This window comes from Epinephelus moara, chromosome 13 (genome assembly GCF_006386435.1).
Source record: "Epinephelus moara isolate mb chromosome 13, YSFRI_EMoa_1.0, whole genome shotgun sequence".
Classification (NCBI taxonomy): domain Eukaryota; kingdom Metazoa; phylum Chordata; class Actinopteri; order Perciformes; family Serranidae; genus Epinephelus; species Epinephelus moara.
In genome coordinates this window covers 8,964,285-8,990,094 of record NC_065518.1, presented here as the reverse complement: position 1 = coordinate 8,990,094, position 25,810 = coordinate 8,964,285, and the positions used below count along the sequence as shown (strand labels likewise).

The 25,810-nt window shown below is 42.3% G+C and overlaps 1 protein-coding gene across 1 annotated transcript in view; it reads left to right on the top strand.

The window, feature by feature from the left end:
- The window catches only part of sdk2b (sidekick cell adhesion molecule 2b), a 454,891-nt gene that overhangs the window by 316,319 nt on the left and 112,762 nt on the right, over positions 1-25,810 (top strand). Inside the window, exons 3-4 of the mRNA XM_050059698.1 lie at positions 11,978-12,084; positions 15,790-15,937. Coding sequence (XP_049915655.1) covers positions 11,978-12,084; positions 15,790-15,937 — 255 coding nt within the window. The remainder of the gene's footprint in view (positions 1-11,977; positions 12,085-15,789; positions 15,938-25,810) is intronic.

Below are 25,810 nucleotides of genomic sequence, written 5' to 3'. Positions count from 1 at the left end.
GTACGGCTACTACATTTTCATACATGAACAAAATAGTCGCCACACGTACTTAAAACCATCACTGTTGTGTTGAGAGATAAAATAAAAAGCAGGAGCACATAAGTATACGTCCGACCAGCGTTGGGTGCGCTCAACAGACTCAAATCATAACAGGCGTTGCTTGATGACGTTGCTGCTAGGCGACACAGTATACACCATGTTAAAGGCACTTTTCATATATTCGACTGTTACAAGTTCAAATCCTTTTTTTAGTCGTCGGACTGTTTCAGTGTCAGTGTGCAATGAGGAAGATATACGTAATGTCTTCTCAAGGTCCTCAGTCAGTGAACATTTAGCATTAGTATTACCTCCTTTTGCTTCCTCCCATCTGTGTTGAGTAAATGTTGGACTTGTCCTTCCAGCACGATGTCTGTTTCATTTATTATTAACACTGCACAAGATTTGCTCTCAATTTATTTGTGTAATTGTAATTTAAAGAGAACAAAAAGACACACATCCTAGAAAAAACTTAGACTGCTGAACCACAAAGAGGCATGTAGTGAAAGTAGAGTCCGCACACTACTTTTTGGTTACTTTTCTTTGTTGCTATATTATTTTTGTTATGTTGGCATGGAAATAAATGAAACTTAAAGATCTATAAGGAGTGTTCATGTGATTTTACACATTTATAGTGTGAAATTAATTAATGCATAATAATCGTGATAATCGTAAAACCGTGATTATTTCTCTGACAATAATCGTACCAAGAAAATCTATAATCGTGACATCCCTACTCACAAAGGTATTTATTATGTAAAACTGTAAGAAAGAAAAATATCAAAATGAGTATTAGTTGAACAAACATTCTTCCTTTCTTTTCGAGGCTTTAGCAACAAATGGCAAACTTGATCATTTGGCTGATACCTGTACTAAAACATCACAGTTCATTACCCAGCTCTGCCAGTGTGAGTGTGACAAACAGCCCCACCCATTATCCCTTCATCCAAGCAGATGCATGGACTTCTGCTCATCACATATTTGTCATACAGCAGTCATGCGTGCCTGTGCTTCAATCAACTAGTACAATGTCATGTGTGAACATGCAACACCAAACCATTGTTGGCCATCAGGGATGCCTCGCCGCTTTAAGGATTGTTTATAGCATTGTCTGAGCGTCTCAGGGGAAATGAGCTTCCATCGGATCAAAGCTGGCAAATTCTGCAGAGAACAAAATGATAAAGCAGACAAATGAATTGGCCTGTATATAAAGGAGCAACAAAATACAGTTGACAATACTTTGTGTAAATTGTCTCCATCAGACGGTTGTCCATCTGTTTTATCCTCAGAGAAGATGGAATATATGAAGGCCGCTCCTCTGGGCCTGTAGACGAATTACCCGCTATTGATTTCCCGTAGCTTAAGCCACAAGTCCCTATTACCTGTCATGTGTTGTATGTGATGGGATCTTGTTCTGTCTTCTTAAGATCAGAATGAAGACTTTCATCCTATAGAATGTAGAAGATGATCTCAATACATAATTCAATTCACTTTCAAAGGACATCTCCTCAAAAATATATAGTGCATTATTGATTTGCTGCCACCTGCTTTTAAAGACTTCACCTACAGCTCGGTGAAGAGCTGGGAATGCATTCGTCACATGGTAGCGTTTAACTTGTTGCTCTCCATGATGGATATTTTCAGTTATGATATGCACAGCACAAGCATGTAATCATCCCATCAGAATAATGGCACACATCAATCCATCCTGATCCCTAAAATAAATATGTAATTAGGCTGTCAGAAGTAATAATTTGCCACTGCTGTTGCCTCTTTTTATGTGGCGCTGAATGTACAAGCTGTTGAAGTCTTACAAGCATGCCGCAGTGTCGTAAGTGAACTCATTAACGCAAGTAAAGTGACATCAAAGTGTTGTCAGAGGGTGATGACCTTTTCATAAACTCCAAACAATACGACGAGAGTAAAAGACATCATTACAAGTGAGCCGTGACGCACCGTGCCATGTGTCTGCTTTTATTATGAGTTGTAAAATAATTGTTGCACCAAGTCGTGTCGTGCAGAAGACGCCCTTTTTAGATCAGGTTTCAAATGATTTGCCGTGTTTAGCAGAGACGTTACATAAACCCTAATGACAGGAAACAGTTGGGTTTTTTTTAAATGGAAATGCATTGATGCTAGGGACAAACGAGTGTCATCACGGGCTTGTGTTAGATTTATGATGCCTTATGATGTGTCATGATTCATCGTCATGCAGTTTGGGTGTAATTACAGTGTTTTATATTCTGACTGTATAACTAGCAATTTAGGTAAAATGTCATTGGAGCTAACCTTGGTCACAGGGATGTTGTTAAGAGAACACTCACTATAAGCTGCACTGCGGCCATCTTCAATCACGGATTATAGTTTCGCCAATCATCCTTCCCTCCCTCATTCTCTGCTCGTCCACCTTTCCCATCTTTTCTCCGCCGTCCTCCTCCTCCTCCAACCCACTTCATACCAAGTCCTCCCTCTTTTCTCATGTCCCTCTATCCGTCTCCCTGCCACTCCTCCATCTAATCATTTCTCCTGAGTGGGGCTAATTAAAGGGGATCTGACGGAGTGCGCTGACCACAGGAACATCAATCAATCTCTGTCCAACACAGCGAGCCCCCGCTGACTCCCCCAACCTGCTGCCAACACGTACAGCTCCGCAAAGGTTAATTGTATTCATTATATAAGGGACGGAGCGAAAGAGAGAGACAGAGTGAGAGAGAATACTGTCTAAAGTCACCCTGAAGGTTCTGGCGCCGGGGTGAGTTCTCGGTAGGCCTCAGCGAGGTTGAACTTAGAGCACCGACACCACCTGTCAGCTACCTCACCCTTAATGTCTGCATCTTCTCCACAAAAACTCTAATGTGACTACGATTTTTACTTTTCCCCCCGCTCCCTTCTCCTGCATCCATCATGTATTCACCTCATCTTCCTTCCATCTATGCATAACACATATACGTAATTGTATTAATTTGGCTGATGGAACATATGAAAGGAGCCACACATCATTAATAGAGCCTCTTGATTAGTTGATTAAGCCTTAACAGACTTTGGGCAAAAACTCATTTAGTCCTTTGGGTCCAACTGACGCTGCCGCTAATGAGATTTGATACCACTTCATTTTTTGTTATAGATATTAACAGCCTTCGAACACACCCGGCCATTTGTTATTCCAGCACTACTTCCATTTGGTGGCAGACACTTCCAAAGCACAAAGGCAGCTTTCTAGACATTATCAAGCGATTAAAATAACACTGGAGAAACTTTGCTTTGTACTGACGTTAATAATCTGGCATGAATTGCCAATTTCCTGTCGCTGTATTCATTGAGCCTGATATCATGTTAATGTCGGAAGATTTCAGTCCGGGAGAGAGGATCGCCTTGTTTTGTGTTTCCCTAAACAATTAGTAGTGAGTGGCATATCCATTTTCCGTCGACGCAGAGGCTTTGATTGCAAGAAGAAGTTATCTTAACATTTTTTCACACCAAGTATAAGAAACACGTAGTTCTTATAACCAACTTTACACAATCTGATCAACTGTGTCAGTCTCCTCCACACTGTGCTGTTTTTATCAGAATGTGGAGGCTTCATAGATGTACGCTGATGACATCTGCATTCTGTCACCTGCGTCCAATGTTCTGAATGGTCCATTGTGTCTCCAGCTGGGAGAAATGGACAGTGAAAGCAAAACCAGGAGGATAAAAAAGAAGCAGATGCATAAAACTGTAGATTTATGACTAAAACTTTTTGTACTTTTTGCACAAAGACAGAACTGTGCATGTTCATTTTTGGGTCAGATTTATGAAGATGCACATACAACCGATTCTGTTCCGTTCCCACAGTTCGCCATCGATATCCTCCTGAGACCCTGTGTCCTCATATGAGGACATCACATTTTGGGTTTACTTGACCTTATACTTCATTCTACATAACTTAGACCTGTTGTCCTCGTTCATGGACACTTCTTTGTGCCACCCAGTGTTAGTAAGAGCACACTACACTAATCTATGTAAAACAAGATGGCAGCCATCTCTGCCAAGTCAGTCTGCAGCCGATCCTGACACAAAAGTGGACAGTGTCCAAAACCTGATCACATTTTATGGTTGAAACTTCTTTATTTATGATTAATAATGTTTGTAGTTTGATATGGCAACAAATTTGACCAATTTTAGCAACCGTAAAAGGACAAGACACTTAATTAGCAAGTACTCGTTTGAGGACATAGAAAGTTTATTATCGTCTCGTTTGAAAACATTGGGACTTAATTATCGTTGACAGTGTTTAGTTTTTTGATCCCAAATAGCTAAGAGAAAGTAAAATTTGCGAAACTAACTTTACGAAGTGCTTCACAATTCAGGATAAAGTTTTACGAGCATTAACAAGGAGACGATGGCTCAAATGTAAATTAAAAAGAATTACTAAATTTATCACTCATCATTCTCTGTTAAATTCCTTGCTTTCACACAGTCTCCAGTACAGGCAGCTGCCGACCCAGACCCAGGGGGAGTCTGAGTGAGACGGAGGTAGCTGCTCAGAGGAAGAGAGGCTTTCCTCGGTCAGGATCTGAAATAAAGCTTTCATCTGACTTTTGCTTAGAATTGCTGAATTTACAGCTCAGAGCAACTTAATACGATACAGTTTCTGGGTTTTTTTGATATCCAGTGTCGGCATAAAATTTTGCTGCATATATGCAATCCATCGTTAGCTTATTGAGCATATGTTAGCTCAGAGGGCTAACTTGGCTTCTTAACAACATTACGTTAACGTCGCTGTCACTCTGAACGTTCTGGTGAACCTTAGTGAAACTCTCAAACTCTGTATGGGAAAAAAAGGAAGACTGCAGTAATTTTGAGTCAGGTACAGCATGGGAAGCCCTGGCATGGTTTTTGTGCATATACATCTTTAATACATCTGGCCCCAGACATGTGAATCTGTTTCAGAGGTCTGGACCCAGGCTAATTAGAAGGTCTGCATTGATGTCCCGTTTTCATGTGAGTGGCAAAGCGAACCAACAGGTGGCTACTGTGAATGAGTCAGTGGTGTCAAAATTGAGTTTCCTAAAGCATACACGATAAATATAGTCTGATAAGAATACAAAAAACAAACTGAGTGGATGAACAAAAGAAATGCAGATGTTTCCATACAGAGCTCGAGGGTGGATTGATCGATTTAATGAGTGTGAGTGTTGGCGCTCTCCACCATCATCATCAAAACACTAAATGAGCGACTGTGTTCTGGGGGAATGGTGTTCATCGTGTTGAGAGACTTGAAGAGTCTCAGCCACAGCACATTGAAGTTGTTCCGGCGGCTCCTAATTGGATGTTGGTTTTTCTTTTAATTTGTCACCCGTCCGTATGTGTATGTTTGATATCAAGTAACTTCACTCTGAGCAACCCTGAAGGCAGACAGACGCCTGGTCCGACTTTAAAGCAGGGTTTTTTGTCAGCCTGATCAAAATCACAACGACTTCAAAAGATATTCTCGTTCTCTGTAGAAAGGTCTGTTAAAATATTTAGATTTTGTTTTAGGTTTCATTCGGTAAACCTATGTGTTTGGTTAGCTAATTTCACACAGCCTCTTAGAAGTATCATTCCGTTTTGCTTCTTTTCTCTTAGGCCTTTGGCACAATGTGAAAACGTGTGCCTGAATTATTTTAGAACCTCTTCATGTGCATTTAGGCTGAGTGCTTTTTGTTTAGGCATCATCATACACAATACTTCAGTACTAACTACTCTTAGAGGAACATTTCTTATTATGGCTGCTATTATGTGACTCCCTAGTCCTCAATTTTAGCTTCATTTTTGTGCAAGTATCCAAAATTTCCTGCAAACAGCTTGTTGAAAACACTTCTGAACTTTTGAATTGCTCTCTTTTACTTCTCTTTCATTCACTTAAGCTCTCCCCAACATTTGTTCATGCAGAAAAAAACCTCTAACAAAAGGTTAAATCATAAAAAAAAAGAAACTTTTGGAGCCAATTTCATGTGGTTACTATAGAAACCGGTGCATCCCATCACTGAAGGCTACACGCCGACATCCTGCCTGGCAGTGTGCTAAGCACTCTCGAGCACATAGCATGCAGGAATGTGACAGCAAAGATGGCAAGCACACTCCTAGTGATAAGTGTTTCACTTCCCCACTATTTATTTTGACAAGAATCTGTTGTTGCTAGAATGACTTAAATTAAACATGTACAGCTCGCTGTAGGCTAATTCTCCACTTCTACATGTTTAGCTACCATCTAACATGCCATTAGAGACTTCAACAGTTGGCCGCGCCGTGTATCTCCCTCCGCACCCCCATTTATTAGTTATTGGAAGGCTGTTAAGAAGACGGTGCCTGGCGTTTGGAGCAGTCTAGAGCCCGATCTCTGAAATGAATTGCTCGAATGACTCAAAATAGACAAAATCTGTTGTGTATCCCAGAGCTGTTGAGGTTATCTCTCTCAGATATACCCTGGTGTATTGCAGATATCGAAGAGACACATGCACACAGTCAAACAAACATTGATCACTGATGAGTATCTACAGGAGTCTCTTCCTGAAGCCAGTAGGCTGGTTGTTAGTTCACAAGTAATGCTGTTTAACAGCTGTTATACACGCACACACACACACAGGACCATTAGGAGAGTTTTGAATGGCCACTTAAAATCATAATAGCCTCCTCCTGGCTGCATCACACTCCCCGATCTCTCTACAAGAGCTTTGTGTCTTATGCGTGTCTTTGTAGTCTCAATGCAATGAATCGTACAAATGAGGACAACACTTTTGGAATGCCTGGAAGGCGCTCGTGTTGTTAAACTCGGGTGTGCCCGCCAAAAGTAGTGGAGGTGGTTGTGTGAGGAATGAAACAAGAGAGCCTGAGTGAGTAATTCAAACCGATCGTTGCACAAAGCAGGTGTGATTGTCAGATTGTCGCTTTCAGAATTCTTTTGAGACAACCTGGATGCAGTTCAGTTTCAGTTTATTCACAAAAAGAATTACTGTCTCATAGTTGTTTGCCTTCGCGAACCAATCAAGTTCCACTAAGAGTTTATATCCTTGTCTGTGAAAACGTGGATGCTTTACACACAGTTCCCCCCCAGCAGCAACAAACATCTATACAAACAGCACAGTTTCACACCCACAGTCAGTGTCCAGTGTTGCCAAGTCCGCTTATTATAAGCGACTTTGGGCTTGTTTTTCTGTAAAGTCGCTTACAAATATTGGTAGTTGCGGGTCGCGTTTTTTTTTGGCCTTGTCTCTAAAGCGTAGTTGCTTATTTGGGCTTGTTCCCAGCTCCATAATAAGTTGTCAAGCAGATATTTTTGATATGTTATTTAAACGTAGGATAGTTTGTCTTGCCTGTTCCCTCTGTCCCTCCCCTTTCGCCATACACACAGGAGACAGCAGAGTTTTTTCCCCACCCGCATCCTACTTCTAATTGGCTCTGACCCTGATGGCAACAGGTACTAGCCAATCAGAGGCAGAGCAGGGTAATGTGTTTTTTTCTGGTTAGGAAAACGTCAGGCCTGGTTGCTTATTTGTCTCGCGAGACCTGGCAACACTGTCAGTGTCAACAACTCTGTATCTCAACAAATGTCTCCTAACATTATGATGTCACAGTGAAGCTGACATTTGACCTTCTGGATATAAAATGTCATCACCTCATCATGTTATCGTATTAGGCATTTGTGTGAAATTTTGTCATAATTAGCAAAGTAATTCCTGACTTATGGCCAAAAACATGTTTTGTTAGGTCACAATGACCTTGACCTTTGACCACCAGTCTGGACGTTTGGGCCAAATTTGGGGAAATTCACTTGAGGCCTTCTTGAGATATCATGTTCATGAGAATGAGACAGATGCAAGGTCACAGTGACTTTGACCTTTGAGCACCAAAATCTAGTCAGTTCATCATTTCTTGAGATATTGCATTTATAAGAATGAGACAGACAAGGTCACAGAGACCTTGACATTTGACCTTTGACCACCAAAATCGAATCAGTTCATCGTTGAGTCCGAGTGGATGTTTAGGCATAAATAAAAAGTTAAAGTACAGTTTATGAGACATAACAGAGATGTGAAATGAGACACCCTGATAAGCTACCTAAAGCCTGACAATAGGCTCCCAGACACTAAGCTAATGGGCAGCACGGTGGTGCAGTGGTTCGCCTTGCAGTCTATATTCAAGAACAAGAAAGTGCAAATATTATGCGGTGACATTTACAACCTACAAAACTTCTAACAACCTAAAAACTAAACTACCGTAATCCTAACTACTAGGTGGTCCCAAGACATTTATTCCTTTAGTGTAAACATTGGTTTAATAAGATAGATGCAATAAATAGAGACATATGGCAAGTGAGATCTACAGTACCATTTAAATGGATTTGAGTATAGAGGGGTTACAAAGTCCCCAACCTTTAACGGTTTTCAAGCTTTAACATATTTTTGTAGTAACTGCTGCTTTAGGGCTCATTTTGGTAACGGACTCAGATAACGACATTTTTACAGTGTTATCAGCCTCGATCCATACCTGTGGACCTCTGCAAACCAATAAAGCATGTACATTTAAGGTTACATTTTTACACTTTATAATACATTTTTTACTGGGCTTATATGTATGCCAGGAAAAGTAAAGTGGAATAAGGTCAGTTTGTTGTTGAGCTTATAAACAACATTATATTCCATTCAGCAAGCTTCAGCAAGAGGGTCAGTGAGAGCATTTGCCTTAGACCATGATATGGCACCTTTACCTTTCTTCTGCAGAATCCATCATTTCAAAGCATAACTCGGAAAGGTATTGCACCATATAACATTACAGTAATTTATATGAGGCTTAAATAAAGACTTGTGTAATGGTAAAAGTGCTTTAAGTGAAAGGAAAAGCCTCAACGTGAAAAATAAGCCAATATATCTGGACGGTTCTTCTGTCAGTTCATCTAAAGCTTTCCATGTGCCTGTGATTTGTGCTGTTAAAGGTTGTTCCAATGGATTAAATTGGGGAAAAACAAGGGCCACTGTAAGTCCTGAAAATCGTAGGACGTAAAGGGGAGAAGTAAAAAAAGGTTGATAATAGATTTCTCCTTAGTCATCAGTTCAAGGTCCACACAGTTTGATATATTCTATGTCATTAGAATGTCGTTGAGCTACTTTGCCGTCTCCATCAAGTAGCTGCCTGTTAGTCATTCACTCTACTGCAGGAAATGGCGCTTTGAAACAAAAGCTATGCACCAAAAATTCACTGTTCTTCAAAATAAAGGGTGTTTTTTACAAACTTTATAAGTTCTCAGTCTGATAACTGATACATTGGCCGATTAAATTTTTACATTTTTCAATTTAAAAACCCCCGAAATACCTGCTTTTGATGGCTTAAATATAGTTCAAACGCTCGTTACAAAGATATAAATTGAAGGAAGAACATTTTACTATTTTCAAATACTTTTATTATCAGAAATTGTGTGGAACAAGCAGCATAAGAACAATTTGAACACAAAATAAATCAAAAATATGATGTGCAAAAAGTAGGGCTGGGCGGTATAGCGGTTCATACCGAAAACATGTATTTCTTTTCGTTATGTAATGAATTTTTCATATACCTCAATACCGGTGAATAGCCCAAACAACGTCCGGAACCTGTGTGGCAGGAAAGCGTTTCAGCGGGGACCCATTTCACCGCTGCACACCACAGGCGAGCGGCGAGAGTGAGAGCATAGAGAAAAGTTTAGAGGCGAAAATGGCTGCCGGAGAGTCCTGAAAGTGACGACCCAGAAAAACTCATACCGAAAAGAGCAGTGTTCCCCCTATATGCAGCTAGCAGCGGCGCACCACTGTTTACAATTCTCCTCTGCTCTCTGTTTCGCCCTGACACCTAACCCTTTTCAGCATTATCTGATTTAAATGACAACTTGTGCCCGTGCCAACTGTATCCCCTCGGGGCCCCCATACAGTTTCCTGTCCCTAACCTAACCCTAACACCCGGGCCACATTTTCCTGACCGAAGCCGACCCGCCCCAAGTCCGAGCACGGCACTTATGGAGCGTAGCCTGTGTTGCGTCCAGGCGTTGGCACGTAAATAACAAATTCCAGCACTTGAATAGGCCATAGCACAACACAGCAGCATGTCAAGTGGGCCGAACACAAGCAAAATACCGTCAAATACCGTGAAACTGATATGATTTTTTAAAAAAAACTGTGATATGAAAATTTTGTCAGACCGCCCAGCCCTAGCAAAAAGGCAGTAAACCTCTGGGAAATAAAATAATCATGCAAAGTCTATATGAATTAAGGCATTCACATGTATGTTCTCAGTACCAGAGTTCTTCTTATTATTGCCAATTTAACAGAGGTAGGTTATAGTGCAAAAAGTAACACAAGGACATCATTTCTAAGTAAAACACCATATTCCCTGCATTTTAGTAGTGATGAAAATATAAGTGTTAACATCGGCGTATGGCTATAATCGGCCGGCCGATAAATCGGTCGGGCCCTAGTTCTCAGGTCACTTGTGGTCCATTCAGAATGGACCCGCGACCCACTTTTGAACCATGACCCATCAGTGGGCAACCACTGATCTAGTTGGTAGAAAATAGTGGCTAAAGTTAGTTAGCATAAGCTAGTAATGTTAGCCTGACAGCAGTGCATCCATGTGCAGAGTTGAATATAAAAGATAGTTATACTCGAGCAAGATGATAGTCGTTTTATTCTTTTACCCAACCACACACAAAATAAAGTCCCCTAGACTCTTGTACGCTTCAGTCGGCTTGCCAAGTTACGTTTGTAAAGTTAGGAGGTCTGGAGGGCGATGTAATTTGTCACGATGATTGTGTCCACACCGGGCAAGTTGCAGGAACAATCAGTTTTCCTTGTTTGTATGGATCACATCGAATATGAGTATCAATTTTGTGATGATACCTGCTGCCCTCAGGTTCATCTTGTTCTTTTATGAAGTTATGTTCCACTATTTTCACTCAACACAGTAATTGGATTTATCACTTCCTGCCCTCCATCGGAATTTTGCGCATCATAACAGTGACATGTGACCCTTAAAGCTTAAAAATGCATCATGTATGTCAGTAGACTTATTGAACTCTTAAAGTAGACTGTTTATAGTATATTCTTACTTGTATATGTGTATTTCTGAAGTACATTCTTTCCTGTGCAGGTTAAGTAGTGTAACATCAGTCATATTTTTACTGTGCTTTAAAGTGTATCTGTGGCAACCTGCATTATAGGTTTTAATTATAGTTTTAGTACATCCTCACTTGCCACTTGTTCTTTTAGCATCAGCTGTATCACCAGATGTGGCTCAAGGTACAACATACATCAAGTGGGTAGTTAGTCTCCACAGTGCAGCTGCTTTGTAAAGTGTATGTTACGCTGCCTCCACATGGCGGGGAGGCAGTACTGCCGCCACAGCTGGACACCAAAGTCAAGGTCAGAGGGAGAGTGTCAACTGCTGGAGACATTCGGCTTCAACCTTTGTCCCGGGGGATTTTTAGCATACGTATGCATGTGCGTGTTTGCAAAGAGGAAATTTGAATGCAAGTGTTTGTTGTCTGCGCCTATCTGTGTAAGTGTGTGTGTGTCTTGGGGGAGAGCTTTGCTGTGGTAGCTGGGTTAGCCTCTCGAGCATCATTATCATTGGAATAAACAATAGCTAAGCTCCGATGTCCTCTGTGCCCTTGTTCCTCTATTAGATGGTCTTACGTTTGTGTGTGTGTGTGTGTGTGTGTGTGTGTGTGTGTGTGTGTGTGTGTGTGTGTGTGTGTGTGTGTCTTGAGACGCTGATGTGTGCCTTTTTCAGCACGTTTGTGCTCACAAATTTGCAAATACCCGTGTTTGTGCACTTAACATAAGCACCCTTTTGATTTCTCCTTTTGTCTTAATTAGTTTACCAGTTTATTGCAATTTAAGAGAACCCTCATGCATATCTTGTGTGTGTGTGTGTGTGTCTGTGCTTATTAAAGGTACCTAATCCCTTCGTTGGACCGCTCCCATGCTGGCTTTTACCGCTGCATCGTGAGGAATCGGGTGGGAGCCCTTCTGCAGAGGCGCACAGAAGTACAGGTGGCCTGTAAGTATCCACACGGGATGTAGGTGAAACACAGACGACTGGCCCTAATGGATAAATAAGAGGATGGATGATAGATGGATACAAAGAGAGGGTGTGTGTGTGTGTGTGTGTGTGTGTGTGTGTGTGTGTGTGTGTGTGTGTGTGTGTGTGTTTGACTGCCTGCAGAGTACACAGTATGCCCACACTCTGTTTGGTTGCCTTTGTATGAAGGACTGAGCAGGGAGGGACAGATGCTGGCAGGGTGAAAGATCTACCTGCATATCATTCGGTGTGTTATCAACCCGGACAGCTGTTCCACTCAGCATTCTCATTAGATTGATATTGTTGCCGTGGTTGTTTTTAACGTTGCTTCATTTCAATATGACCGCCGCTTATTTCATTCTCTCCCTTTTGTCAACAACATCTGTCGTTTCTTGGCGAAAATAGGGCTCAGATGCACCGTGTTTCTGTAAATTTCCAGCGCCACTTTCAGGCCCGCTCGGCTCCCTCGTCTTGTTAACGAGCTATTACAAACGCACCGCGGAGGTGTCTGGAGTGTTGTCACATCGAATCCACCCACACCCCCCCCCACACACACACCCTCCCTCCATAGGCACAACCGCCCATTATCCCACCTTCCCAGGGTATGCCAGGTTCATTGGCTTCCCCTTGTTTCAGCGACATTTGAGTGGATGTGACACGCCGCTGTACCTGAGTGAACAATGCAGCCAACCAGGCGTGCAGGAGAGAGAGATGGGAGGGAGACAGAGAGGGGCCTAACAGTCCCGCAGGTCCACTTCTTGGGCAAACATGCTGTTGCTGAAGCCAACTGCTTTCTTGTGCATCTTCTCTCTCCTCCAGCAGTCTGACTCTTTGTTGCCTCCATCGCTGTTTCTTTCTGTTGTTGCTTTCCTCCCTTTCTTTAGACTTTGTCTGTTGTCTGGCCACCACTGCTTTCTATTCATTTCTTGGCTTCCACCCCACTGCTATTCCGTTTCTCTTTTATTCCCACCTCTTCCCTCTTCCACAGTCCTCCTCCCCCTCATCAGTTGCTCATGAAGGGACACGGACTGCAAGACAGAGTAAAAAAGGAGAATTAAGGACACCTGCAGAAGAAATGGATGAGATCGACACGGGAGGGAAGGAGGGAGACAAAAAGATAGAACGGCAGAGATGGGGAGATCTCTTTTGCAAGCTATTCCATTGAGGCAGCACAATTAGGATTGCAGAGACACACCTCGGAGAAAGGGAAACATGCCGAGGCATTAGAGTTTTGGGAAGGGGAGGAGGACATCACATCGCCGAAACTGCAGATCAAAGTCAGGGGATTTGCACACTTCCCAGATTTTCATTTAAGCTAAGCACCACAGCTCCACCGCAAAGCCAGATTACCTTTTTTTTATTCTCTTTGAAAGAGAGCGAGAGAGAGGGAGAAAATAAGATTGCCATCGATGCACAACCACTCCAACATCCCCCAGTTCAAAGCCCCATACCTTGATCCCTACATTTTTCAAAGATATTATTATTTCTAAACTGTGTTAGAACTTAATCGAGCGTTTGATGTTACGTTCAAATGATTTTAGCAGAGTTTTTTTTTTTTTTATTGTTTCCCTCGAGTTGAAGAGACAAGTAAGTGATCTTTTCCTCGCCTCCTGCGGAGCTAAGAAAAAAACAACCTTAAAGGGATAGTTTGGATTTTTAAAGTGGGGTTGTATGGGGTACTTACCTACAGTAGATATCTGTTGGCACGACCCAGTTTGAAGAAGCAGAATGGAGATTAGTTTGTGTTGTTGTGTGTCTTTGGTGAATCCAAAGTAACCATTCTAAAACAAACATCCATTCTTAAACATCCAAGTTACACAACGATGGAGGTTGCTTTCAGACCCAGAGTTGTCTTGCTTTGGTCTGAATCAGGGACTAATTTTGTTACAAAGTTGCATAATAACCTAGAGTTGGTTCGTGTTCTCACGGCAGCATTTACAAGCGGACCAGATCAAATGCCTTGTGTGAGAAAGCTGCTCTTGATTGGTCAGAATTTCCATGTGGGAAAAATCCAGGAAGTAAAGCAAACGTTGAAGAAGAGTACACTTGCAAGATAAATGTGACACTTTCTAATGTCACAATGGAGGGACAACTACGCAGGTTGATTTTAGCGCTGCTCATCGTGGACTATATTGCTGTCATTGTTCATTTTAGTCAAACCATACAGTTTGAAAACGAGGCGCGGCTCCAACTAGAAAACAATGTTTTGATGCATTGGATGTGCTGAATGTGCATATTAAGGCAGTACAGGAGGAGGTGCACATTAATAATCCTCCAGGACTGTAACATGCTCATGTTTAACCCAAACAATGTGTCATGTGACTGCAGTTGGTTCACATCCAGGTCGCAACACGTTCTCACCACAAACGAACCACACCAGAGTTCATTTGTAACCGGACCGAGACCACCTCTTCAAGAAAGTCTTGGTCCAGTTGTTTTGGTGCACACCTGAGTGTGATTGCTGTTTTCACACCTGCCCAAACGAACCACACTTCGGGGGCAAATAAACTTGAATTCGATTGAACCGAACCAAACAGGGCAGGTGTGAAAGCACCCTGAAACAAAATATCTGATTGAGGCAGTGGTAGACAAGTGTCTTCTGTGTTCAGCAATTCAATCGCTGTCTGGGTTTGAAGAGAACAATATAACAACTTTGTTTTCAGGTTGGAATCAGTGTCTGACATTATGATAAAGCAGTGAAAATTCTCCAAATATAGCGTACACTTAAACTGATACTGATTTTTTTCAGTGGCAAAAATATGTTTGTTTACTGACCCCATCCACAGCAGTGCATTACTTAGCTTCTGTGGCAGTACTCCTGCCTGCTTCTCCAAACTGGGGGTGGGCCGGGTGACATCTACTGTATGTAATACACTGACTATGGATAAATACCCCATAAAACCCCACTTAAAAAATTCCAAACTATCCCTTTAAGGTATTAAGCTGTCACAAAACCAAAGTGTGCTCTTTCTCTTTCAGGCAGCAGTGAAAGAAGAAAAGACAAAGTTTGCTTGTTACTGCTGTCCTATAAAGGTTTACAGTCGGCATCAGCCAATACGCAGCGCAGAATTGCACAGCTGAGATCGAAACAACAATCTGAGTTAGGGCTGATCGACGGGGAATCCATCAAAAATTCCTAACCTGCTCATAGATCTCACTTACAAATAGGCAGAGCATGGAGCTGGAATATTAGCGCAGTATTTTTGTCAGCTTTTAAGATGTAATGAGGCAGGGGAGGAATAAAACCGTTGTAACAAATGAAATGTATTAGGAGATAATAGAATAGCGGCAGCGCTGGTCATCTACTATGTTGAGTAATGCACACATTTAGAGCGTGATCAAGATTGATTGCCCTTGATGCATCCACACAGGAGGATACGGAATATGAATATGAGTCAATTTAGCGTCCCCTCTGTGTCCCTCTGTGAGTCATTACATCTCGGCTCCTTCTAGCCTTTCTTGATGCACGGTGGAAACCATGGCAACAACACAGCGCTGTCCATCAAAGTGGCTCAATGTAACATTTCACAACAGAAAGCAGATGGCAAAAGCTCTGTGGGCACCAAAAGTCAGATTCAAGAAAAGAAGAGAGATTTGTGCCTGTGACTTCACCTGCCCTTTCCCTTTCTTACTCCCTGCTGTGTTTTCTCTTCCTGTGTGTAATCTTTGTTTGTTTTCCTGTAGTTATGGGCAGTTTTGAGGAGGGTGAACGCACCCAGTCAGTGTCTCAGGGAGAGGGCGCAGTTATCCAGGCCCCGCGCATCCGCAGCTTCCCTCAGCCACAAGTCACCTGGTTCAGAGATGGGCGTAAGATTCCACCCAGCAGTCGCATGTAAGTCCCTTTCTTTTTCTAACTTGTTTTCTTTGTTCCCGTAGAGTCTCTTTTGTGCTTTACTTTATGTTTGTGTTTGATCCTGTGAATACGTCTTTGTGCCTTGTTTGTTCCTGAGGGTCTTTGAGCGCTTCAGTTTGAGAGCGTCTGTTCCTACCTGTCTTTTGTCATTCATCTTGGTACATTTTGTGCTAAAGGAGAGTTTGAATTCCTGCTGCAAAGACGAGGGGCCAAGACCAAAGCAGTTTTGGCACTGCGTGAAATGAAACCTCCTCTTTGTTCCTCGTTTTTTATTTTAAAAGAAAACCTAAACCCAACACTTTTATTTCAGCTTGTCTGTGTCTATCTTCATTTTGGTCTCAAAATGGGAGGCTGTGTGTTTCTGAGGTCACCTATCAGTGTTTGCCAGCCGGCAGTAGTGATGTTGGTACAGCACCATCAGTACCCAATGGGGCCAGCGAGCACTGGAGCTACAAATGGGATTGTTGTTTTGCTTTTCTGTTCTATTCACTTAAAATGGAGGGGTGTAAATAGAGAAGTGGAAAGGGAATGATGCGTTCTTTCTATGATTTGCTCTTTGGATGTAGAAAGGAGAAGAAAGAAAGGGGCTGAGTTCTTGTCCTGTATGCCCCAATTTAAGAAACATGAAAAACAAAGACAGATTTTATAATTCCAGGTTTATACGTTATTGAAAGAGTATGCCACCTAAGGGCATTTCTTTGTGTTGAAAAGTTATGGGGACACAAGTGCTCAGATTAGAAAAACATTTTGTAAATGGTCTTCAACAAAGCCATTGTAGGTAATGTGTTGTGGGATCGGTATGACGGAGTATAGATAGTTAACAGCGGTTTGGGGCTAAAACAGCAGATCAAAAGGGCTAGGGCTGCCAACTAATAGTTGACCAAACATTAGTCAACGAGGTCATTAGTCATCAAGATTTCACGAGTCGCTTAGTCGCAGAAGAAACAAACAAAAACAGGTGAAACTCTGTACCATGTGGGAATTTAATTTGAAAGGACAGGCACAGGAAGTGGCCACGCTCAGCAGTCGGACAGGAGTCAGGTTACAAACCAATCACAGCCGACAGATATCTTTCCCTTCTTCTGTAAATATTCAATCAGCAGGGCTACCCAGAGCTTTACATCTGTCCCACAGATGATAGGCCTACACACTTATAAACAGCGCATGAAGGAAGATCAGCTCTGCACTCAGGATTTCAGGTAAATAGGCTGTATGATGCTTTTTTTGCCGCCACGCTCTTGAAAGCTGGTACAGAAAAGGCACTATAGTAACACCCAGAGCCCACACTCGCATTTTTCAGGCGGTTAAAGACGCAGCATGTGTACGGCCCCTAATTTCCAGGGCTGGTATCTGCGGTTATTCCACAGTAGGGATGTCCCGATCTGATTTTTTTGCATCTGATCCGATACCGAGTCCTTTATTTTGAAACTGAGTCCGTTACCGAGTCCAGTCCGATACTTTGCAAAACATTAAGAAAGAAAAAAAAAGAATGCATCCAAGTTGTCCCATAATGTTTGTTTTTTATTAAAATAGTATCCAAAAAGCTTATCAGTGGTTCAGCAGCACGAAATGTAAACCAAGTCAATATCTTCTTCAATAATTCTTCCGTCTTCAATAATCAAAATAGGCCTATATCTTTTTTAGCGGTTTGACACATGAAGCAAATATTTTTCTTTTACTCAGTCAAACCCCACAAAGAAACCATAAAACCCATAAAACAGGTCCCTCAACACCAAAATTAAATTGTTTTTACCTGGTTTCTGTAGAACAAAAGAATTATACTCAATTTTCAAAAATACAAATACAACAGTAATCAGTTTCAAGAAAGTATATATTTTTTCCACCAAAGAAAAGAAATGTTCCGCTCCGTTCAGTCAGTTCAATCCAGTTCAAACAAAAAACTCCACTCTGGGATTTCCAAATAACACACAGTTCACAGTTCAATTCAGTTCAATCCACACAGTTGGCTAAACAAAAGAAAACTCCACCCCAGGTTTTCCTGCCACCAAGGAGGTAAAGAAAATCCACTGTTGGCTCTGACTCAGTTCAGTTTCAAAACAATAAATCAACCTGGCCCGAACGTTCCAACTAAGGAATAATGAANAGTTGGCTAAACAAAAGAAAACTCCACCCCAGGTTTTCCTGCAACCAAGGAGGTAAAGAAAATCCACTGTTGGCTCCGACTCAGTTCAGTTTCAAAACAATAAATCAACCCGGCCCGAACGTTCCAACTAAGGAATAATGAAACGGAAAGTAACCCCCGGCTTTTGCCAACTCACGCAACCGTGTGTGAATGCCATAACGCTCCGGCGTTGTTTCGGGCATGGAGGCTCCATAGGATCCCTTGATATCCATGGCGGAATCTCTGAGTTGAGGCCGGTGGCCGGATGGATGATATTCCATGGGGAAGTGCACCTATTTCGCGGACTTTGAGCGGTGTAAAATGCCGTGGTAGGCCAAATACGCAGAGGACTTCTGGCTCATTTCTCACTTGGCGACTCTCGTCATACTGCCAGGAGCGGCATAATGTAGGGGCCAGTCTATCTGGGCTCAGCTGATCGAGCCGTTCCACTGGCCGATAGCACCAGTGGGTGTGTCTGGAGGTACCTCAGTGTCTGGAGGTGAACAAGCCATCAGCTGACTGTCTTATAAAAAAAAATTATATTTAGAAAACACACAGGATTGCCACACTTTATACATTGGAAAGCGGAGGCAACAGTGAACAACATGGATGAAAAACCTGGCCATTGTTGTTGTTTTGATTCCTCCGATCTTGTATTACCGATTCCGATTTTGTAAAAATAACGTGATCGGGTATCAGCGCCGATTCCACAGGCTAGTTAATAACATGTTGGACAGGAATCCCAAAGTGTGGGATCATTTTGAGAAGGTGAAGGACGAACCCAAGGTGATATGTAAACTCATCTTCATTGGTCGACTACAAACGTGACGTATCATCTGAAACATGGAAGTAGCTACATGCCCATTAGCCCACAGCGTCATTAACAGGCGGCTCGCTCAGTGTGTGACGTGCACTTGTAGATAAAATATAGGCCTATATTAATGAAGGTTCATTAGTACGGTTTTGTATTTCTCTGTAATGTAGCACAGTGTTAACAATGTTACTGATACTATTCTTTCTCACACCTTCAACTCAAACCATTGTGTTGCCCCGCCCAAAATATATCATTTGATAATTAGATTAATATCGTAAACATGCGGGCGACTAGTCGACTAATGGCCCTAACTGACGACTTGGAAAAGTCTTAGTCTTCATAGCTTCACTGTTATCAAGAACATAGGTTTCATTTCAGCATTTAGGGATTTGAGGGGATGACACATTAGAAGCATTTGGTCTGGAGGTAGCCCACTCAAGAGTGTCGAGCGCTTTATGTTTCGCGTTCTCGTGAATTTCTATGTACCAATTTATGGCGCAAATGTCTTTTGTAAAGTAAAATACAAAATTTCAGATGACAATTAAAAATAATGTGAGAAAATATAGTAGGATAAAATGCAGTTAGACGAGACGAGACCCATATTGTTCACCAGCATGGAAAATTTGTCTTCGGCCCACCAGACACATGAGACACTATTGTAAAAAGCAGACGAGCAGTTAGTAAAACAAACATGTAGACGAGGTCATAAAAAGCTCATAACACATTAAATCAGTTCCTATCATTGTCTGTCTGTGGTTTAAAACTCATCAGTCACTCAGTTGAGTTAAGGATATTCATGGCACTTTGGATGAAGGACTTCTTGAATACATCTTTAGCTGCCAGTGAGACTTTATAGCGCCTCCTGGAGCTCAAGAGCTCAACTTGGCTTTCATTAACTGTTGCTTTTAAATATTTATTCCACTGTAGAGCAACTTTTTTTTTTATTTAATGTCATCCCTGCTGAGTCAACACACATGTAAGCATGATTCTCTCCTGAGGGGCATTCATGCTCAACATTAAACATGTATACGGACATGGACAGAGCCTTCTGTCTGTACTCTGCATTCATTTTGTCTTTATTTGTGCACATTTTCTGAAAGCTTACGGATATGGACGAAACAAAGCAGTACCACTAGAGAGCGTGAGGGCAGTGCACTGTAGTTCAAGCTAGACACGACTGTAGGACAAAATGAAGACATTCTAACAATGGCGAAACGTAAAGAATCGGTAATGTAAAAAAAAAAAAAAACATCCATCCACATGTCTTAATGTATTTAATGGCCTCACACACCACCACCAAATATAACGCTGCCTCTGTTAAAAGCTACGTTATAACGACCACGTCCAATGTTGCTTTGGTGGTTGTTGTTAGAAACCTTTGACACTACCCTCCAGTCCTATCTAATGGCTCTATCTATGCCAACATAAAGGACGCGTGGAAGTATGTGGGCAGTGACGGTTACAATGTTTTAAATGAACCTCTGTTTTCATACATTAAGAGTGTATAAATGAGACTTAAGTCCTCTTTTGTTTGGGGAAATCCATCCATCCATCCATTTTCCTCCGCTTATCCGGGGCCGGGTCGCGGGGCAGCAGGCCGGGCAAAGTACTCCAGATGTCCCTCTCGCCAGCAGCGCTTTCCAGCTCCTCCTGGGGGACCGCAAGGCGTTCCCAGGCCAGATGAGATATGTAGTTCCTTCAGCGTGTTCTGGGTCTGCCCCGCGGCCTCCTACCAGTGGGACATGCCCGAAACACCTCCAGCGGGACGCACCCAATAACCACCTCAACTGATTGGGGAAATAACCTCTTTAAATGTGCATGTGGCACCTCTTCAGGTCAATGACACACAATTCACTTTAATTAATATACCCCTGAACTTTAATAGCTCATATGAGTTGTTGAGCTCAGAGGAAGAGATAACGGAAAACTTGGACTCAAAGAGACTGTGTTAAGAACTTGTTACAATTACTTATCAGTGCAAATTTTTGGGGTTATTTTAAAACCAGTAGGCTTAGGGGGATTCTTTTTTTTAGCTTGTATTACTTTTTGGAAAATACAAATTAGTTTCTATTTTCTAGAAGATTTGTTTCAAATTAAAAGTGATTGGAACGTAATCGCCTTTTCAAAAAGAAAGTGGTGGAGACATGTCCCCAGCATCCCCCAGCAAAAGTGACATCTCTACAACTGAGTTAGCGCTGCACTCCCCTAATGTTGTCGCATAAACACCAAAGATCAAAACTGATGCGACACAAACAGAGATATTCTTTTCCTTCCTTGCATTCTTTATGGTCAGAACCTGGTGCCTTCATTACAGACAGTGCGACCCGGCCGCGGATGGTCTGTTTGAAGATTTGGGTGTGTCATGCCATTAGTGGCTAACGTAGCCTTGAGCTGGTGGCCTCAAGCAGAGATGAGGAGCGGGTACAGAGGTCTGGTAAGCTAAGGTTTTGTTTAACTCCACACATGCAGATGTTTGTTTTGACTCATACGTCTGCGTGTGGAGCCAGCTGAGGCTTTATATAACTTTTTACCCATGCAGGTTCACTCCCAGGACCTGAGACAGACTTTGATGCTTTGAAGTCTTTCAAGATTAGACAGCAGTGCATTTATATATTGATACAGCTTCAATTAGGCTTCATAATGTATGTCTCAGGTCAAGGTGATGGTGCATCTGACTCTCTTTCAGTGATTTTGGGAGATCATGTGTACAGTTTTTCCACACACTGTCTTCCTGTCTTTGTGTGGGAGCACTCTGTGGGTGTGTACCTGCACGTGTGTGTGTTAAAAAGGCACTTATCCCTGTCTCATCACATCTGCATTTCTTCGCAGTGGGAGGTGACCTTGCCCTTGGTTAGAGTGAATCTTTCTTATCAGCTCCTCATCGTCAGTAATCATACCCTGACCTAGAATGACAATGAGACGAGCGCCCAGACTGAGTGAGAAGCTGAAGGCTGTGGATGGCCCGTGGGTCGGCCGGCTGCTTCGATTTTGTTCGGTCTTGTTGTGGAAGTCTGGATTACTTTTAAGAAGTCGTTAAGGAAAAGGTCAAACAACAGTGACGCGTGGAGCTCAGCCTGTGTATTAAGTCGGTATTTGAAGGGATTATTGTTATGAAAGTTTGATGAATGATCACACGTTTGTCGACAGATTTTGGTGAGAAGGGTCCATCAAAGAATCTTTCATGTTTTCATTAGTTTCACATTTGTCTCATTGAGCTCCTTCCCCTCTCTCTCGTCTTGTCTTGTGTATTTCTTCTGTTGATGCCTCCCTCTTTCTCTCTCCTCTCACTCCTTTTGTCTCCATTATCGGCCACCCACTGTGTGTACTTTGCTTCTCTTCATCCTCGCTACCTACCCTCTAGCTCTGAGAATGCTAATTCCGCGCACACTACCAAGGTCACTGTGTGCAAATGAGTACCGTTGATAACAGGCAGCCTTTTTTATTGAAAATCATTTAATTGAATTTGATTCGTGCCACTAGCGTTGACTCTGTAGAGGCATCAAAGTCTCACTAGTGGGGGGAGAATGAGGGAGCGCCGAATGTTACCTTGATGAAGGCTCTTTTTGAGGACTAGTGCTCTCCAGAGTCGGCTCCAGCTGTGTGGTCCCTCTAAACATAGTCACATGGGCCTCTATGCATGATACTTACAGTCACTGTGAGACCGGCAGTCCCATCTGTAAGAGCTGTGTGTGCCAAATGGGGCTGTAACGGTAACTGAAAGTCACTGTTTGGGTTAGGAGTCATGGTTCAGTGTGAGTTCAGTACAGTTGGGATACTTTTGTTTATTTTGTAATGCCTCTGTGTCTTTCCTGCGATATCTCAAGAAGGCCAAGAGGGAACTTCTTCAGATTTGGTACAAACATCTTCTCGCACTCAATGAAGAACTGATTAAATTTTGATGGTCAAAGGTCACTGTGACCTCGTCTGTCTCAATCCCATGAATGCCATACTCTGGAGTACCTTGAGGGAATTTTCTCAAATTTGGCACGAACTTTCACTTGAACTCAAGGATGATATAAATGGAATTTGGTGGTCACAGGTTAAAGGTCAATGTGACTTTACGAAACATGTTTTTGGCCATAACACAAGAACTCAAATGCGAATTCTGACAGTATTTCACACACATGTCTAGTAGGATAAAACGATGAAGTGTTGACATTTTATATCCAAAAGGTCAAAGGTAAACTTTAACATCATATCTCAGGAACAGAACGAGAGACATTTGTTCAGATACTGAATTGGTGGCACCAGTCTTGGATGCTCACCTTTGAACTGTGCTGATTGTATGGATCTTCTGTGCTGCCAGATTGAAGATGTGTGTGAAGCATCCATTTTTTCACAGACATGAATGTAAACTGTAAGTGCAACAAGGCAGCAATTCTAGTTTTTATTAATTTATTTATTGAAGAGACAGTTGTGCAAGTCTCACAGACAGATACAGTCCTCTTGCTGGGGGCTGTGGAAACATTTTGCCAACTGGCAACTGTGGTAAACTACTTTCATTCAGTGTTTCCGTGGAAAGTATTTAAACATCCAAAGCATCCAAACATTTCTCATCTCAGTGATCGGCACATCTGGGTGATGCTGTCCAATGTGCGTTAGCCTGTTGGATGTGTTTCCAGTCACATACTCTACATTCTGGGAACCAATCGGCTGTATTCGGCGTCTGACTTCCGGCAGACGGCGAAACAGCCTCTGGGGGCAGACCCCGATTTTTTGGCATTCCGGTTTGATTTGGGCGGAGGAGGCGAATTTCTGTTTCCGACTTCCGTTTTATATGAGTAAATATGCTGAACCATTGCGATGGATTCAGAGTTTGCAGTGATGCAAATTGTGTTCCGCCTCATTAATTCACCGCACAGACCGTTTAACCTGGCAACAACTGCAGCCAGCTCAAACGTGATTGGTCAGTATCACGCGGACTACAAACAGCCTACAACCGGAAACCAGGGCTCTTCCGCTCTTCTTCCGGAGGCAAGATCTCCGGCGTTTGCCTACAGACTCTACATTCACTGAATGTAGAGTCTGTATATAGAGACTACATGCTCTACAACGGTGGAGCAACTCCAACACACCGTCTTATACTCAACTGTCTCTCCTTTGCTGTTGTACCTGACTGGAAACCCGCAGGCAATGCCATATCTGCTTGTTGTGCGATTGTCAACATATACTGCTAATGGCATACAGCTAAAAGTCTACGGACTGTGTATTCTGCTTGCAGCTGCTTGACCCCTGCACCGTGACAGGTTGGCATCAATACACCTTCTGTTGCAGCTCTAGTACCAAGTTACAATGTGAAATATTGGTGAAGGGAAAAAGAGGATTAGAACAAAGACACAATGTACCACAACCATGGTGACCATGTTCTCTTTCATTTACAATAATTCTTTTACTTTACCACTCTGTGGTTTTTACTTGCGTTTTTTTTAGGTTTTTTTTTATTCCATCTCCCCTCATTGTCCCTCGCTCCTGCTATCCCTCCTCAGGTGTCATAACTTTAATTTGCAGGCTCTCCAGGGGTTCGTCTTGCTTCTTTTCTCTGTGCTCTGCTTAATCACACCTCAGCAATAGAGGAGAGGGGAAAAAACAGTCAGACCCAAAATAACTGTGGTAATCACCTCCAGCCAATAGCTAATAAAATGCACACTTCTTCTGCAGGCTGCTGTACTTGAACCGCAGTATTTGTTGCATTGTGTTTACCTTCACTTTGTGATCAGCTCGGGCCTGAACTTTGTGGAAATGCTGCTGAAATGGTGCTTGTTCAGATTGTGTCGTACAGTAGGAGAGGGTGTTCTCATCTTGTCTGGCTCTGTTTTTTTTTTTTTTTGCAGTAGAAAGGTGGCAGACACTCAGAATTCACACTGTGATGAAACTTGTTGTTTGTAAGGACTTTTGTGAACTGTGTCTTGGGTCCTGTGCACACTGAGCAAATACACGTCAGGTGTGTTGATCCCAGGTAGAAAAAATACAGTAGGTATTACTGCAGCTGCAAACATTAGCAAAATCCTGGGATTAGGGTTTGATAGCATTTATTCAAATAATGTATGAAATCCACTTATCAAATGCAAATCCTTTAAATACCCAGGGAGTTTGTTTAAGGAACAGGGAAGCCGGTCTCTTAGATTTTAGTGGTGTGGCTCTGAGGATGACAGTGAGGACATTTACATGCACACTGGTGTCCAGCTTTTGAGTCTTATCCTGGTTTGGTCTTTTCTCGTGGTGTGTCTTGATTCTTCAGCGTCTCAGCCCATCTCAAGCTGAGTTTCCTCAACAGTCGAGAATGAACACATTTTGGTTTCTGGTTGTCTGAACTCTGCTGGATATAGCTTTTCCATCTGATAACGGGAAATGGAAAACAGCACAATTCATGAACTGCCTTACTGAAGTCAGGTTTTTCCTTTATAGTTTGGGCAAAGCAAAATCAGTGAGTTCTTTCTAAACAGACATGTTATAAAATACCTGTTTTTCATTATTTCTGTGTCCAGGATTTTTTGGGGGACCTGAAATCGTGGCTTGATGACGCATTGGAGCCATCCTTAACATGACCTCTCCCCTACGATATAAAAACTGTATCACTACTACCATTAGAGTTTGTAGCATCAGTTTCATTTTGTTTGTCCCCTGTGTGTGAGTGGCGAGTTCTCTGCACTCTCCTAAATTAACCTTAATAAAAACACGAATAAACAACTCTGTTAAGTGCCACAATCATGTAAACACAAGCTAAATAGCTCTCACTAGCGTACTTTAGTTAGTTAGAATTATCAGGAACACCTTGCTAGTACCAGGTTGGACCCCTTTTGCCTTCAGAGCTGCCTTAATTCTTGGTGCCATAGATTCAACAAGGTGCTGGAAACATTCCTCAGAGATTTTGGTCCATATTGACATGATGACATCACACAGTTGCTGCAGATTTGTC